General features: G+C 47.9%; 1 protein-coding gene across 1 annotated transcript in view; it reads right to left on the reverse strand.

The window, feature by feature from the left end:
- Nucleotides 1-2,925: 2,925 nt before the first annotated feature.
- Nucleotides 2,926-16,941, reverse strand: part of TRIM66 (tripartite motif containing 66) — a 57,208-nt gene continuing 43,192 nt past the window's right edge. The window contains 11 exon segments of the mRNA XM_025459400.3: nucleotides 2,926-8,193; nucleotides 8,959-9,177; nucleotides 9,591-9,629; nucleotides 9,631-9,744; nucleotides 10,119-10,193; nucleotides 10,512-10,638; nucleotides 11,132-11,421; nucleotides 11,704-11,869; nucleotides 12,299-12,356; nucleotides 14,281-14,473; nucleotides 14,629-15,150. Of these exon segments, the coding sequence (XP_025315185.3) occupies nucleotides 8,134-8,193; nucleotides 8,959-9,177; nucleotides 9,591-9,629; nucleotides 9,631-9,744; nucleotides 10,119-10,193; nucleotides 10,512-10,638; nucleotides 11,132-11,421; nucleotides 11,704-11,869; nucleotides 12,299-12,356; nucleotides 14,281-14,473; nucleotides 14,629-15,150 (1,863 nt within the window). The 3' untranslated portion in view covers nucleotides 2,926-8,133.

Here is a 16,941-nt window from a genome sequence, read left to right on the forward strand (position 1 = left end):
TTCCTGTCTATCCCACTTTTATCCCCCTTACAATAACATATCTGTTGAAGGAACCAGATCATTTTTCCTATAGGCTCCACAGACTAGATTTTACTGATTATATCCTTGTGATGTCATTAAAGGTGTTCCTCTATTTTTTGCAATTCCTGTCATTTGAGAGCTATATCTTTTTTTTTTTTTTTTTTTTTGAGAGCTTTGTCTTTTAATTCATAGTTAGACCTAGAGGTCTGATTAAAGTCAGCTCCTATTTGTTTGGAAGCACTTCATAGGTGATACTGTGTTCTTCAATCAGGAGACATGTAATGTCTGGACGTCTGTCTTTTAGTGATATGGGTAGTCATGCATGGTCATTACCAGATTCATCCATTCATTAGGCTTTGGAAAATGGTGATATTCCAAACTATCAACCTTTCAATTATTAGCTGGAATACTTCTGCAAGAGACACTTCCCCTCATCAAATATTTGGTTATCCAGATACACATTTCATGTAGAAAAGAGAGGATGAATGCTCCATAAGCTAACTAATAAACTTAAAAAAAAAAAAAGTCACAGAGGCACTGCCCTGGCACAGCCTTTGCCATGAAGTGGCATTGTCAGTGGGCCATACCTGGTACTCACTGAAATAAATGTACAATAGAGCCCTAGAGAAGGACAACTGCTTCTACCAGCACCAGGCCTTAGTCCTTTGGCTGGGGCATGGCTGAGATTATGGTGCTTGTGTTTCCAAGCTTCCTCTATAGCTGGATGTTGCCTTATGAATAAGATCTAACCAACTGATTTTGGGAAACAGTGATACGTATATACAACTTCCAAGACACAAGCTTTTTGTTTTTGTTTTCTAAACCAGGTTTTATCCATGAAACTCTATTATAATGCCATCCAATTAGCATTACTGGAACACATACATGCATGGAAGAAATCTAACAATAATCTTGATTCAAAGCTCAAACTTAAAAATAGGGAATGCTTCCTTTAATTCACATTTCAGAAGCAGTGATGTATACAATGTCCAAAACACAGATTTTGAATAAAATTGCTTATTCTCTACTTCCTCTCTTTACCCTTCCTCCAGACAGGAACACAGATAAGCTACTGGTCAACCACTTCAATCCTGTAGATGAAAATGACATCCTAGAGAATGGTGAAACCAGAATTTATAAAGAACCTGGGTTATCTCACAATCTCACAGAGCAGAGCCATCTACCTACCTTAACCTGTTTGGTTACCTCTGGGATTACTACCTAAAAAAGAAATTCATTTCCATTTTCCTAAGCCCCTTTGTTTTAGGATCTTTTTTGTTGTTTTTACGGCAGTTGAGCCTAGATTCTTATACCAAAAACAGAGCTTTATTTGTACACTGGACTGAAAAGATATTCCTAAGCTTCCTGGGCGTTGCTGTACCCCTAGCCTCCAGCTGTGTAGGCTCAGCATTCAGGAGAAATATTATGAAATTAACAATTAATGGGTTTGACATTTAGACACTGAATATTTATTTAGGTTTTGCTATTTTTAATTTTTTTAGGACTTATTTTTTCCAGGCCCTGGGTACTCTTCCTACCCTGCCTATTGTATAAAATAGTCCACAGGCCACATGTGTAGGAGGAAGGAGTCTACTGCAGGCCTATCTGCCAGGACAGTGCTTGCTATCGAAAGTAGTCTTGCTATAGCAGCTTACCATGGAACCTGAGGAGTGGGGAGTAGATAGGCTGTATGTTTCTTGGACCTGAAGAAGGATAGCATAAATAAAATTAGTAAAGACAAACACAGCAGAAAGCTCAGAGCAGGCATGGGTAAGGTTTTGGGTACTTGAGCAACTCTGGGAAAGGATGGGGGTTAGAAAGACTTCCAGGTCTTAAGCATTAAAAGTGATGATCACCCTTCCTTGAAATACAAACTTCTCTGACACCACATATCCCTGGTTTTCTTCTCAGGTCCCTGGCTTCCAAGATAGGAATATGTAAGGAAGAATATGTTAAGAGTGCCAGGGACTGGCTAATATGTCAGGTGACATTGAAATGCCGAAGTGGTGTCCAATAGACCACAGGACTTGGAGCTCAGAGAGTGGGCCCCTGACTTTATTAGATTCTCCGAGATTTCTGCATCAGTTAGGGTGCTTAGTTCCAATGAAAAGAAACCAATTCTGGTTAATTTAAGCAGAAAATGATTTTATAAAATATCTGTTTAGAGAATTCACAGAATTGAAAGAAAGGCAAGAGAATTAGGAGCTAATTGGTCTGCTGTAGAAACCATCACTGCCATCAAGCACCACAGGCTTCAGCTTGTTCTGCAGCTCTTGCTGCCATGGAAACCTCACCTCGCTGCAACCAATACCATCACCAAAGAAGTCTCTATGGTCTCTGCCTTATTTTTTTTTTTTTTTTTTTTGTAACTACCATTAGACCTGTATCCTAGCTACAAGTGATGCTGATAAATCAAGTTTTAATATATTTAGCTACTGTAGTGAGAAGTGAGCTCTGCCTCCCAAGACTCCTGAAGTGGGGAATTCTGCCCAAATAGAAACGGGTTCAGATTCTATGCAGTCAAAATGAATGACAAATATTCAAAACAATGTCCTTATACCCCAAATGACTGGAAAACACTGGTTTAGAATGGGCAGAGAGGAGAGCTAAGCCTAGGTGACTGAGGAATGACTCTATAAAAGGCATTCCTGAGGTATTCAGTGCCTAGAAGTGGCGGGCACTCATAAGATGGTTTTCCCCTAACTGCCTCAGATTCATTGCCTGAATTTTGAAGAATTGGCTGTGTTCATGCAATAAGAAGCAGAGACTTGAGTTCTTCCCTAGACAGAAGGCTTCCCAGTCTCTTCTTCCCCACCTTGTGTTCTTAATGATGTTGGAGTCCAGGGGAAGAAGACCATGAAGTAGGTTTAACCATTGTTACTGAAGAAACACTCCAGGACGCAATTATTGGTAAAGAAAAGTGCTATCTTTTAATTTGTTCTTGAACGTGTAGGCCCTTTTAAGATTAATGACACTTCCCTTTACAATATTCCTCCCTCCTGCCCCCAACCGCTTTGGATCCAATGGCCACTTCTGAAAAAGGCCAAAGAGGAACTCACCCTAGATATCCAAGAAAAGAAGTACAGCTCGATGAATGGGCATATGGCTCAAGAAGCAGCTCAAAGCTGCTTTCCTCCAAACATCTCAGTCTGGCCTGTGAGTCCCTTTGTCCTGCCTTGGCCAAGACTCCCCAGCTATGTCCTACCCCCAACATTCCCTTGCTCCCTGTGTGGCCTGAGCTTTAGAGTTAGAATCACCATCACCATTTTTCCAGCAGCAAAGCCTCTGAGAGATCACTGTTTTCAACCCCCTCCCCCAACCAACTTTATAAGTGGGGGAAACTGTACCCAAGGTCACATAGCTCCAAACTGACGGAGCCAAAATTTAGGTGTTCAGCATTTCAAATCAGTTAACTTTCTACGATATCACCCCATCTCCAAGAAAACAACCAATATCTGCCTCCAGCTCTGGGAACAATCGGAGCAAGCAAGTGGTGCTGTCAGTAGAGATGGGAAAGACCTGACCAAAAGCAGTCAGACTGCCCTCAGCTGAGCCCCCAAGCAAGTGATGAGTCACAGCACTGCTCCATTTTCTCTGCACCAGAAAGTTTTCAGTGGCAGACACCCACCCCTGCCAAGATCCTCCTTCTGACTAGGAGCACAATGAACTAGGTAAAACCATGTTTTACCATGATCCCAAGACCTTACCAACTGTGGCTGGCTCTAACTGGTATGGGGATCATGGCAATGAGCTGCCCACCAGCCTGGGAATCCCATTTACCAAACTGCTTCTTGGTAGGACTCAATTCACATTCTTCAGCTGACTTAGATGGGATCTCCTGGCAAACGTAGCTAAAATCTGTCCCCGTGCTGCACTGGGAAAGACGGGAAGGCTCACGGATGCTGTCCTCCCTGGAGAGCTCATACACATGACTAACATGGGGAGAACTGAGTCCAGCAGAAGAAACAGATTCAAGGAAAACAGAGAGACATGGAGGGTAAGGAACAGGAGCAGCTGTGCTTCCTCCTGACTGCCCAATTCCTAAAGAGGGGAGACCACAAAAAGCTATAGATGTGTTCCCTTGTCAAGATTTCAAGAAAGGCTCAGCCTCTGTGGCTGAGAGATAAGAGGATAACCCAGAGGCCTGTGGTGTCATAAAAGCCACATAAAGGGGCCGTCTCAAAGAGCAAGCCATGGATGGTATGAAATGCTGTGGAGAGTTCAAGACAGTTGAGGCCTGAAAGGTATTCTTTTGATTTGGCAACTGGATGGTCACTGGTGACTCTTATGAAAATCTGTGGAGGGCTGAAGAGTGACAGAGAAGAATTAATGGAACAAATCCTTTTTTAAAGAAACTTAGCTAATAAGGAAATGAATAAGAGGCAACAGATTCTAAGAAGCTTTGTTTTAGTCTGGCGGAGACCTGTGCTTGTTTGTATGCTTTGTGGAACAACCAACAGAGAGGGAGGTTGAGACCCAGGAAGTAGAAGCAGTGGGATAAGGGACAGAGCAAAGTCTTGGAGGCCGTAAAGCAGGATTCAAGAAACGGAGCACCAAACAGGAGCAAATGGGAAGGATCTGAGGAGAGATGTAGACACAGACAGAAGGGAGGGAGAGAGGAGCAAATGGGCAAGGAGGTTCTCACTGTAGGGACCCTTTTCTGTGAAGCAGGCAATGGGGTCAGTCATTTGTTGAGAGCAAAGGTGAGGGGCACAGGCAGACAGCAGTGTAGCTGCAAGTCAAAGATACACCAATTGATGCTGACAGCCCATCTGAGGGTGTCAACTATGAAGCTGCCATGCTTTGCCACCCAGGAGGAGGGAGCAGAAAATAAGCTGATGCAAAAAATGGAGAATGGTTGACAGCTTCAGGGGAAGTCTTGAGTTGGAGGGGATAAGAAAGTTCAGAATCCTGATAAGGAACTGGGCTAAAGGAGCAGGCAAATTAAATAAACAGCAGGGAGAAAGTGGAAGAAGAGGTAGCACGGGGATGGTGATCCAGAAGGAGCAAGGTCTCAGTTCAGGAGTTCAGAAAAGAAGACTACAGGTGACCTCATGGAGTGAGAGAAGAAACAGGGCAGAGTCTGGGAAAGATAAGGAGAGGTCTAGGTCTAGGAAGCAAGGCAAAGACCTGCTGCCAGGAGTGGGGGCAGGGAGCCAGAACCGGCTGAGCCTGATGGTGAGGCCTGCTGAGAGCAGAACCTGCAGAGGGTCAGGCAGCTGCCACTGTTGGAGGGGTACCCGCAGAGGGCATGCAGTCAGCAATCTAGAAGTCAAGTAGTGCCAGCCTCCCCACATTCTGGAACAGTCCTTTGTAATTCATCCTGCACCAATTTTTACGCTAAAATCCCCTTTGCATCCACTGAATCCCCTTGGCATCCACTGAAGCCCCTCCACTCTCCTATTTCCCGGAACATCCAAGCAGTCCAATTTCTCCTCTAGGACTGCATTCTATACTGTGAGGACCCAGAACTCACTGCATTTTCATTTCACGACTTTGTCAAGGGCCAAAGGACTTGACGGACTTTAGAAGGGGCCATCAGGAGAGTAAGTCAAAAGCAGGATCAGTTCAGATGTCAGCAAGAATCCCTGGAGTCAGTCACTCAGCTAGCAGCTTTTTGGGTTTTTTTGTTTTGTTTTGTTTTTTTAATTTCTAAAAAGTCACATCCTGTTTTCTGCATGCAAAAACAAAACGAAACAAAACTGTGACTCAAAACGCTGGTGCTAAGTCCACAGGAAAAGCCTGGGAGAGGGCAGCGGTGTGGAGTAACCAGTGCAGGGGTGCCATTGTGGGCCAGGGCCTCACACCCTTGCAGGGAAGGACACCTTATGTCTGCTCAGGTGCCAAAAGTGGGCCTCGCAGCAGCATGCAGGGTCTCTGTGACAGGAAAGGAGTATGTGATTCTCTTCTACATTACTAAGATCTCCTGGCCCAGCAGGCTATATCCAGCTGGGAGCTTCACTACGAGAAGGGAAGCCAGGCATTTCTACTTCATATTTGTGGTCTCCAGTTAGTCCTGTGGAAGAATCTCAACCAGGCTTGAGCCTGTCACAGCTCTCACCTGGCTGTCTGACATATAGCACCATAATGCTCACTCAGGGGAGGGGGAGTGTGGCCCACAGTAAAGGAAAGATGACAAGGGCACGAATTAGTGAGGTAACTACAGAGGGAATCTTGCCAAGACAACTAAACAGAGAAAAAGATTTAAAAAATTGACAGGAAAGTGGCCAAAGCCCAATCCAGAGAGTCGTGTGAGGCCCAAAGAGCAGAGGGGCTAGGTCTAAAGATTGCCTGGCTATTGGAGCAAAAAGACTTAGTTACCCCTGTTTGGACTATGGAAGTCTGTCTGCACAGGAGAGCCTGGCAAGGGCTGGTGAAGGAATGGCAGGCCAAGAGCATGGTTGGCTTTGAAGCGAAGATGGCCTCTCAGCCTGAGTAGCAAAGGAAATGAGCAGTACCACAAACTCACAAGGAGAGAAGAAATGTCTTCCCCAAGCAGAATGTTCCCATTAACAAAGGCCCTACACACAAGAACTTCCTTAAACTTCATCTCTTAGCAAAAAATAAAGCCCTGACCTAAGACTCCCTTGAAATTAGCCAAGACATGACCAGACCAGAGAAAGCTATGTCTGCAGGCAGGGCCACCAAAGTGCCAGGTCCACAGCTCCCCCATCATCAGCAGCAGTAGGTTCCCTCTCAACCAAGTTCCTGCTGGGGAACACCCTGACCCACAGCATCTCCTATGCTTCCTCCTCCCAAACACCCTGCACAGACCATGAAGATCCATCTCCATCTGAGATGTGATCTGGAATTCCTGTTCCTGTGGCTTCCAGAACACTTCCCTCTGAATTCTCAGAGAAATAATCCTTAAGTTGCTTCAAGGTCAACAAAGGACTCTGGCTCCTCACCTCTCAGTTTTCCCCTTCTCCATCCAAGATGGAACATCCCCATGAATGGTTAGCTCGGGCTCCTGGCAGTCCTCTGGCCTTCTCCAGCCTTCAACAAAAAAGGGTTGCCAGTAAAGTCTTGGCTTTTTCTGGGCTGTGGGCAGCCTGGAGGCAGGCAAGTCAGAGAACTTGCTTCTGATCTTTGGCTCTGCAAAAGTGGAGAAGCTGAGGACTAGGATCTCTAAGAGGGAGGAGGAACCCAGCAGGGCGAGCTGGTTCTGGGTCACCCTCCTTGGCCAGCCCCTGCCTCTCAGATTTCCCAGGCAGAACTCAGCATCCAGACCTCTGAGTGGAGACAATGAAGAGATGGCCACTGACAATCACTTCTAGGAAGTGTTGACACCAAGGAAGAACTAAGAACCCAAAGTAAGTGGCACAGAGCACAGGCTCTGAGGTTGACATCTCCTTAAGCCTGCAAGGTGAAATATGAGCCTGAAGCTGTCAGCAGTCCCTGCACAGCCACCTGGCCCCATCAAGAATGCCATATCACCTAGAGCACTTTCACAGCGGCCACCTAAGTCAACATCGATATAGGGGGCATGAGAAACAAATACCCTGAAAACCGTTAGAACCCGAATAGGCACCAATTGAGACCTAAGGCCTCTAGAAGCCTCCATTACCCCACACAGGGCAGCTTCCTGTCCCGGCAGGCCAAGCAAAGGCAAACAGTGACAGTCTTTGGCTGTGCTAGGCCAGGGATCACAGGCCTGCCATATGTCAGAACCTCTCTCCCTTCTTTTGCTTCCCTCTGGGCCCAGGAGGACTTCAGATATATATGTATATATACATATATATATATTGCTCCTGGACCCTGCACACTGATAGGTGAGAAAAGTCTGCTTTCCTCAGCAGAGAAAAGACACCAAGGAAGTTAGGTCCTTCCAAGCCCGACCAGGCTCAGTCTCATCAAGGGGACCCTACACATCTGATTTTTCTGGTAATCGGGAACACCTCCCTCTTCGCTGTTTATTACTGAAATCTTCTCTGTAGTGGATGCACTATGGCTCCCAAATGAATGCTGTAAAATGCAAACGGCAAAGAAGAGCACTACACAGCTCAACAAGACTTGTCTCACATCCACAATCTGAAGAGAATGAGCTGAAAGGTGGGGAGGAGTGGTCAACAGGATGGGACACCAGCTGCCAGGGTGCTCTACTGCCAGCTCTCACACCTGGGAGACGCTGCTGGCCAAGCGGAATGACATTCTTTTTGCTCTTTCATTCTCCTGAAAGAAAAAAAAAATAATGTGTGGAATCAACATGGCCAAATGTAGCACTTATCAATGTGAAAAGGCAAAGTGTCCAGATTGGGACTCCCCAGAGCCAAAGTGTTTTATTTTACCCCAGGAACACAAGAGCAAAACTCACTACGGCCACTAAGCGCTATGGTGTACCAGGTACAGTAAATAACCCAGGGTGGGGGCGAGGGGGGTGGGCGGTGGCTGGTCGGGCCCTGGCACACAGCAGGCAGGCAGTACATTTCAGTGGAATGAAACAGCACTGAATTGACGTCTCAAGTCTGTGTATGTGGGACCAGATACAAGGTCAGAGGAGCTCTCTTTGCTGCAAGCAACACCTCTCCCTCCTTCTCTACACCAAGGGGCTGAAAATACCCTTTCTCTTTTCTAAGCCCAAGTTGAGATCAGGCAATGAGACCAGGTATTTCTCTTTCCCAGGGGATCACAGTGCAGAACAACCAGAACTGAGCTGCACACTGGGAGCCACGATTCTGCTGCTAACTTGCTGGGTGACCTGGGCAGGTACATCCACCTCTCTGAGTTTTAAGGCTCAGTGATAATTAGACTTAATGAGCTCCACACTGCCTTGCCTTCCTCTTAGACTAAGGGGTTGGGAGCAAGGGTTCACTGTCACCAGCCTCTTGTGCCTTCTGAGCAGTTTTGCTTTAGGTTGCTCTGTACATGCTGCCTGGGTGCCTCCTGCCTCCTCAACCACCCCCCGCACCCAACTGCCAGCTGGCAGCAACTCTTTACCATATGTCGCCGCCGCCTCTTGGGTTGGATGCCCTCCTGCACATAGGGAGGCCATGGGAAGCCCTGGGGAGTGGAATAGCCACTCTCGCTAGACACCTCCTCGGAGTCTGAGTCCTCCTGCCTCGGCTGGGCAAACTGTTTTTCCGGATAGATCTCCTTCAACCAGCCCTCAAAGAAAACTTCCAGGCAGCGGCCAGCCTCTGCAACTTCTGAGTCAGGCTGAAGGGGAAGGAGAACAGTGATGGTCTGGCTTGTCTCCACCAGCCCATCTCTTCCAGGTCCCTCAAGAGCTATACAGAGTACAAAGCCTGGCTAGGTTTCCTGGAGGTCTAAAATGTGACATTTCCTCCTGAAGACTCACGATAACCAGTTTAGTATAATCTCTTAAAGCAGAAGTGACCCTGACAGTTACCCACAGACAGCCAACCACTAGCACTCCCCCCTTCTTCCTCCTGAGTCCATGCTATGGCCCAAGTGTGGGAGAGAGCTTATCAACACTCACTACAGGGGACCCCAGAAAGTCTGTTCCCAGGTCCTCGTGGCAACTCAGGACCAAACCTGATTATTCCCATCCAGCCATGAGTCTTAGGGTCACTGGAAAACACAGGAGGGGGAAAACAGGCAAGACATACATAATTGAATTTAGCACAGTTCCAGAACATGAGGCGGACAGTCTGACACCACCTCCTCTGGGGTGGTGTAGTGAGCTGGGTCCTTCTTTTGCAGCTTCCTCCGGATGATTGACAGGTCCATGGGCCTCTTGATAATCTGGTAGTAATGCCGGGCCTTGGGGCAGAAGAGAAGGGGAAGCAAAGCAGGAAGAGAGAAAGGGTAGAGGCAGATAAGGAGGAGGGAAAGATGGAGAATGAGTTGGAACGGAAATGAAGAAACACAAGAACAAGAACAAACGGCAGCAAGAAGAAAAGTGGAGAAAGAGGACAAAGGGAAAGGGAAAAAGAGGAATAGCTCACTGTCTAGTCAGGCGTGGTGCAGTTGGTCGCTGGGCTGGGGGGCTGTGGTGGCCACGGCTGGGTCCACTAGCCCAGACCCATATCAACCCAACTTCCAGCAGCCATGCTCCGAGCCGGCCCTGGGTACCCCTGGGACCCGCCCCGGGCCCAGGACCTTGGGAGCTGGCACAGACAGATGGCTTTCCTTACCAGCGGGCTGACAGGCTCGTGGAAGGGCAGGCTGAGGCTATTGCAGCACAAGGACAGAACCAACTTTTCACACTTCTGCAGAAACCAGAATGGCAGCACATTATTCCACCCTGGCCTCACCTCCAGAAGAACTGACTCCAGCAGGATCAGCTCTGTCCCATGGGGTGTGGGCCACCATGCCTTCAAGGCAGAGCACAGCCCCCCCATCCCCAGGCCAGAGGAAAACAGCTGGCAGGAGGGAATTTACTGTAAACCCCTGATGGGCGATGCTGTCAGGCATCACCCATCAGAGAGGTACCTGAAGAAGCCTCCCATCCCCTCAGAAAGGCCTCAGCCCTGGCACAGGGAGGCTGTTCTAGGCAAAGAACCTTGTTCCCAGAGACCCTTCCCTACCTTTTGGTCATAGATGCTCAGGCCAGGGGTGTCCCGCATCCCGGGTTGGTAATAGCGGGCATTCTCACAGTCATACTCCATCTCGGGCTGGGTCAGGCTGCGGCACAAGGTACACACCCAATCTCCCCTGTGGAGGCAGGTGAGGCCCAGTTAGGCTGCAGCACATGGCCCAGAGTCACCTCCTCTGTCCCTTTGCTCCAAGATACCCGAGGGAGAGGGGAGGTGAGTAGTGGCTTGGGAGATTCGGTCTGTAGCCCTGTTGCCCTGTAGGGAATGGCTTCCTAACCTCAACAAGCTTGAAAGAAATTTAGTAACTTGGGGTAGAGTGAATCCAGAAAAAATTAGGACTCAGCAAGGGGCTGTGACGGGAGTATGGGGACAAATCTGTGTGTGTAGAAGGAAGTTGGGAACAGACAAAAAAAGAAAGCCATTCAAATATCAAATATCTACCCATCCATGTGCAGAAAGCACACAGCAGTTGGGCCACTGACTTACAAACCTGCAATTCACACAGGCCCAGAGGGGGAGGGAGCCTAGCCCAGGGAGCTGTGTGGACTGGGAACAGACCTCCTGGAGACCACCCTGCTAGGCAGGTGGAGGCCTGGACAGGCATGGCTCACCCTGGGAAGCCAAGCAAGGCCGGCAGGTGGCAGGAGAGGTGGAACACCTTAGGGCAGCGGTCACAGCACAGTAGCTCGCCCCCATTGAGGCACACAGCACAGAAGTCCTCATTCTCTATTGGTACTGGGGGCCCCTTCTTGGCTCCAAGGGTCCGAGGGATGAGCCTTTGTTCTTCAGGAGATGCACCCTCCCCTTCTGGTGGCTGTTGTCCAGCCAGAGAAGTGACAGTGACCTTTCTTCCCCCCAGACTTGGGGCCTGGATGGCATCAGGCAGGTTGTTCTGGCTGACCTTGAAGAAGAAGGAAGTTGGCAGAGCACAGCACCAGTGAATTGCACCAACTTATTCCAGGCCCCCAGGCCAGCTGAACCCTGTGAATGCTGGGACAGCTCCTTCCAATATACATCTCACAGGTCCCTCACAGCCAAGGGTAAGTCTGGCCAGGCTGCAACCCCACTCAGACCAGACTCTGGACAGGGCCAGACCCACAGCTAGAATTCTGACAGAAGCAGAGAGAGAAGAGAGGCTCCTAGGGTGGGCCAAGTTCAAGCATAAGACAGAGCAGAGTGATACCTTAATGGACATGCTGGAGGACTCTGTGCCACACTCGATGATCAGCAGGAAGCTCCCATCCTGCTCATTCTTCTGGGGCTTCAGCTTGAACACAGGCATCTCTCCCGAGGAGGCAGCACAGATCTTAAGCCGCTCCAGCCGCACATAGGGAATCTTAGGCTCTCGCCTGAGGCAAGAAAGACATCCCTGGGTCTCTGGAGGGGCCTCCTCTGCCCCCAGGCTGTGTCAGCTTCATCCATGATCCCACAACTGAACTGCTGCTCCAGACCTCAATCCCACTGTGTGCAGGCCCACGGTTCACCTCCCCAGCCCTATCCCCAGAGCCCTTTGCTCAAAGAAAAGGGAATTCCTAAAGACGGAGGACCTTACACAGAGTACAGGCCTCCTGGCACCAGAGCCAGGACACCCTCTCACAAGCATCCCAGATTCCCAACCACACAGATCCTACTCCAAGGTCTGGGATTGAAGAAGACAGTTATAGGTAAACTTCTGCTTCTAGTTAAGTCATCAAGGATGCTGACTTCTTGTGCCAACCTCCCAGGACATAAATGAAGTTGGAGGGTGAGAGAGGGAGGTTGGGGCAAGAGCCTGTTACCTGATACTCTGGTTCTCTTTTACATTCAGCTCCAGGGCTTCTTCAAAATTCTCATACTCTAAGGCAAAAGATAATTAGCTGTGACATATATTTGTGACAACATGCTCTATAACCCATACCTTCCACTCATATATGCTACTCATACCTTTAGCCACATACTTGTCACACAATTGTTACCCACACTGTAATCATTCATAATGGTGGAAATCCTACCATGGTTCTCCTTCCTAATGATGAGAAGAAGGCTTCCTTCTTTTAAAAAGACAAACAGGCTGTTTCATTCAGTTATGTGTCCAACTCTTAGTTTTGGCTCGGGTGGTGAACTCAGGGTCCTGGGATCAAGCCCTACATCAGGCTCCATGCTCAGCGAGAGTGGGAAATAGAGAATCCCCTTCCCTCTGCCTCTCCCTACATGTGTGCTCTCTCTCTCTCTCCTTCTGTCTCAAATAAATAAATAAAATATTTAAAAAGACCAATACAGGGGTGCCTGGGTGGCCCAGATGGTTAAGCATCTGCCTTCCGCTCAGGTCATGGTCCTGACCCCATTTTGAGCTCCCTGCTTAGCAAGGAGTCTGTTTCTACCTCTCCTCCCCACCCCCACTCATGCTCTCTCTGTCTCTTATATGAATAAATAAAATCTTTAAAATTAATTAATTAATTAAAAGACAGATATATAGGGCACCTGGTTGGCTCAGTTAGAAGAGCATGTGATTCTTGATCTCAAGAACTTGAAGTCACATGTGACACAGAGATCACTTAAATTAAAAAAAATTAAATTAAATTAAAAGTTAAAAAATATATATGTGCTCTCAGTAGTCATTCTGTATAGCCTCTGCCTTTTCAGCCAAGCACTGAGATTTTAGTACTGCCTGAGAATCTAGTTCATACTCCACAGGCAAAAGGCTATAGCCCTACCCTGAGTAGTGCAGTTGAGCCTGTATGGATGGGCAGGAGGCAGTATGGGGAGGGGGAGGGAGGAGGAAACTGGCATTTACTGAGCACCCATTTAGCACCAGGCACTGTCCTAGGCACTTTCCATGGGCAAGCAGGGTCCAAAATATTTAATTGCTTAAAATCCAGGGTCCCATTATTATGCTGTCAATAAGAACCAATAAATGTTCAGTTGGGTCTTTCAGTCAGTGCAAAAAAACAAGGAGAAAAAATACTTCATTTTAATTTATTAAATGTACAGGAAATAGAGTGATCATTACAAACTAAACACATATCCTACACTAGACAGAAAAAGTCCCAAATGCTCACTTGGTGGTTGCTTTCAAACTTCCCAACTAGCCCTCACCTATACAGATGAAAGCCCCATTAAAGGTGTGTGGGTAGATGAGAAGAGAATCAGAGCCAGTCTCCACCAGTCCAAATTCCCTTTACTCTGAGGCACAACACAAATTCAGATAACTGCCAGGTGCAAGGCAAAGCAAGGCAAATTATTGTTACCAAGAGAAAGTCATCAAATGATCTCACTGTAGTTATTTGTTCCAGGAGTCTAGGAAGTAGCTCTGATTACCCCCATTGACAGAGAAAGAAACCAGCTCAGAAAGGTCAAACAGAAAAAGACAGAGCTGGTTTTCTAAGTTAGAGATACTCGACTCTGAAGACAGATACGCTCTTTTCCCTAAAATATTTTGCCAAGGCTAGCCCTTTTGGGATGAGTTCTTCCTGTTTCCCCCACTGCTAACCCATACCTCCAGAACTTTTTGCATGGGAATACGTTACAGGAGCCTACGTCGCGGCCTGGATCAGTCCTAGTACACACACACACACACACACACACACACACACACACAGTGAAGGAGACAGAACAGGCACTCGTCAGTCAGTTCTGGAGGGAAGAAGCAAATGTGCCAGAGGGAGAAGCACTGCTGCCTCAAACCTAAAGTCTGTCTCCTGACCCGTGTCTCACCTGGAAGTGCCGAGCTCACATCTACGCCAGCACAATACTTCTGACTTGCTTCTGACTTGCACCTCACCTTTTGGGTTCTGGTACTGCTGCAGAGCCATGGCTGTGCTGACTGCTGGGACCACTGGAGGTTTCTTCACAGAGAGGTTAATTGGCTCCTCCAGTTCTGAAGGGATAGCCAAATCCTTGGAAACCTCCAGACCAGGAGTTGTGGGGTCCTGTTCCAGAGAGTCAGTGAAGCGGGAAGAATCCTCACTTTCCATCTTTCAAAAGTGAAAGGCCAACAAAAGTCAAAGAAATCAGACTTTTTGCATTAGTAATGACAGAGCCATGAAGCTAAGGACAGGATAAGCCCTTCAGTGGCCACCCCCTTGCCCGGTGATGAGCAGGAGTTGAATGTCATTTCCCTAGGACTTACCTTACACAGGGCATTCCCAAGAGAGGGGTCAGCCCCATCTCCAGGGCACAGGCTCCCCACAGCTCCGCCAGAGCCAGGACTGCCACTGGATGCAGTTTCCGGTTGCGTGTCAGAAGCCGGAGGCATGCTCTGCAGTGGACAAGTAGCCAGACTTGGCAGAGTCTGGGTGGGACCAGACATCAGCTTGGGCCTGGCCTGTGAGTGATCACTTGCTAGGCTTGTGATGGCCTGGGAGGAATCACTCATCAAACCGGGCACGGTCCGGGGTGTGCCACGTACAAGACTGGGTATGGTCTGCAGAGGACTAACTGTCAGGCTGGGCACAGCCTGGCTCTGACCGCTCAGCAGGCTGGACACAGTTGTGGGGGTGCCGCTCAGCAGGCTTGGGACCACGTGGGAAGGGGCAGCAGTCAGGCTGCTCATGCTCTGGATCTGCGGCTCCAGGGTCCTGGCTAGCCTGGTAGATGACAGCTCCATCTCTAGCGTGTTGGAGAAGCCCATGATGCTCACTGAAGTGGAATGCTGCAGGAGAGAAGACAGGGCAGAGCCAGCTGTTAGTTGGGAACGGGGGCAGGGGAAGAGACCTGTGACCCGCAAGAGCGCCCATGCTCAGATTTCACTCTGGCCTCAGAGTCTAGTAGCTGCAGGGAATTCGGCACATGAAGTCCTATTCCCATTCCCCTATGCCAAGGAAGCTGGCAGGCTCTGAGAGAGAGGCAGGCACAGACTGAGGACACTGGTGTGCGTGTGTATATGTTTATGAAAGAGACAGAGACAAAATAGTGTGGGGGAATGAAAGCGATAGCCTACCACCTGCCCTGAGGGTAGTACACACACACACACACACACACACACACACACACACACAGAGCCACCATCGGCCCACACCCCTGGCCTCCCACCCAGTACCCAGGCAGAGGGTCAGACTTGGGACTGACTTCCAACCTCACACTCCTCTCTGACTAAACCACTAGCACCTTCTCATCCCTTCTGGCATTCCTGCGGGCTAGTTTCTGCTACATAAAAATGGGAGGAAGTTCAGAAGGCTCAAACTCTGATCTCCCCCAGGCCTTCTTGGAGATAATGCCAAGGCCTAGGGAGACCCAATCAGTCCAGGAGAACCTGGGCCAACTCCAGGTCCTTTTCTTTTCCTTTCCTTTCCTTTCCTTTTCTTTTCTTTTCTTTTCTTTTCTTTTCTTTTCTTTTCTTTTCTTTTCTTTTCTTTTCTTTTCTTTCTTTTTCTTTTCTTTCTTCTTTCTTTCTTTCTTTCTTTCTTTCTTTCTTTCTTTCTTTTTTTAAGATTTTATTTATTTATTCATAGACACAGAGAGAGAGGCAGAAACACAGGCAGAGGGAGAGGGAGAAGCAGGCTCCATGCAGGGAGCCCGATGTGGGACTCCATCCCAGGACCACACCCCAGGCTGTAGGCGGCGCCAAACCACTGAGCCACCAGGGCTGCCCATCCAGGCCCTTTTCACAGGCTCATTCAGATCAACTCCAGAACACCAGCATTAAGTGAAGGCTTTGACCAAAAGATGTGAAAGCCTTTCCTATCCCCACTCTATCTTCCATAGACATTCTGAACCAGAGGCAGAGAACATCAGAGCAGCAAGGTCTTCATATGACCCAGTCTAGACAATCATTGGATGAGGTAGTAACTTCCCAACTCCAAGAACTGTTTTCTCCTAACTGCTTGATGACGTAGGGAAAAGAGACCTAAAGGTTAATAAAAGAAGTTAAAGACATAGAGATTTCTACACTGGATGCATTCCATATCTTAGACTGGAGAAACCCATTTCAATGGGGGGCTAGGGGCGAATGGTTTAAATGTAATCTTTAGGAATTTATAAGTTTGATATCCCTGCTCTTTTTTGTAAGACTAAAGATAAAACAATTTGACATCTTTTGAAAGTCAAAGGGGAAGCAAAGAGTAAACATCTCTAAGCTTCTAAAATCAATGTCTTAAGCCTTTCCCCATGAGTAAGATACTCAAATTTCCACAGGAAAATAAATACTTCAAATACCGTCTCAAGTTTCACTATAAAATTAGCAAAGCCATTTAACAGTGAAGAAAAGGCTGCCCTTACCTCAGTGAATCTCACTCCCAGTCACCCAGTTTTTCAAGTCAGATGCTAGGAAGGAGGCATGATGATGATGCTTCATTCAGGCTACTACCAAACCTCATCAATTCTCCCCTTTAAGCAATTCACACATCTTCCCACTAATTCCTCTCTCTTATTGCTGGTGCCCTAGCCTGGGTTACACTCCCATATTTCCCCAGACTACAGTAGTAGCCTCCTCAGTGGAGAAATA

This window comes from Canis lupus, chromosome 21 (assembly GCF_003254725.2).
Source record: "Canis lupus dingo isolate Sandy chromosome 21, ASM325472v2, whole genome shotgun sequence".
Taxonomy (NCBI): Eukaryota; Metazoa; Chordata; class Mammalia; order Carnivora; family Canidae; genus Canis; species Canis lupus.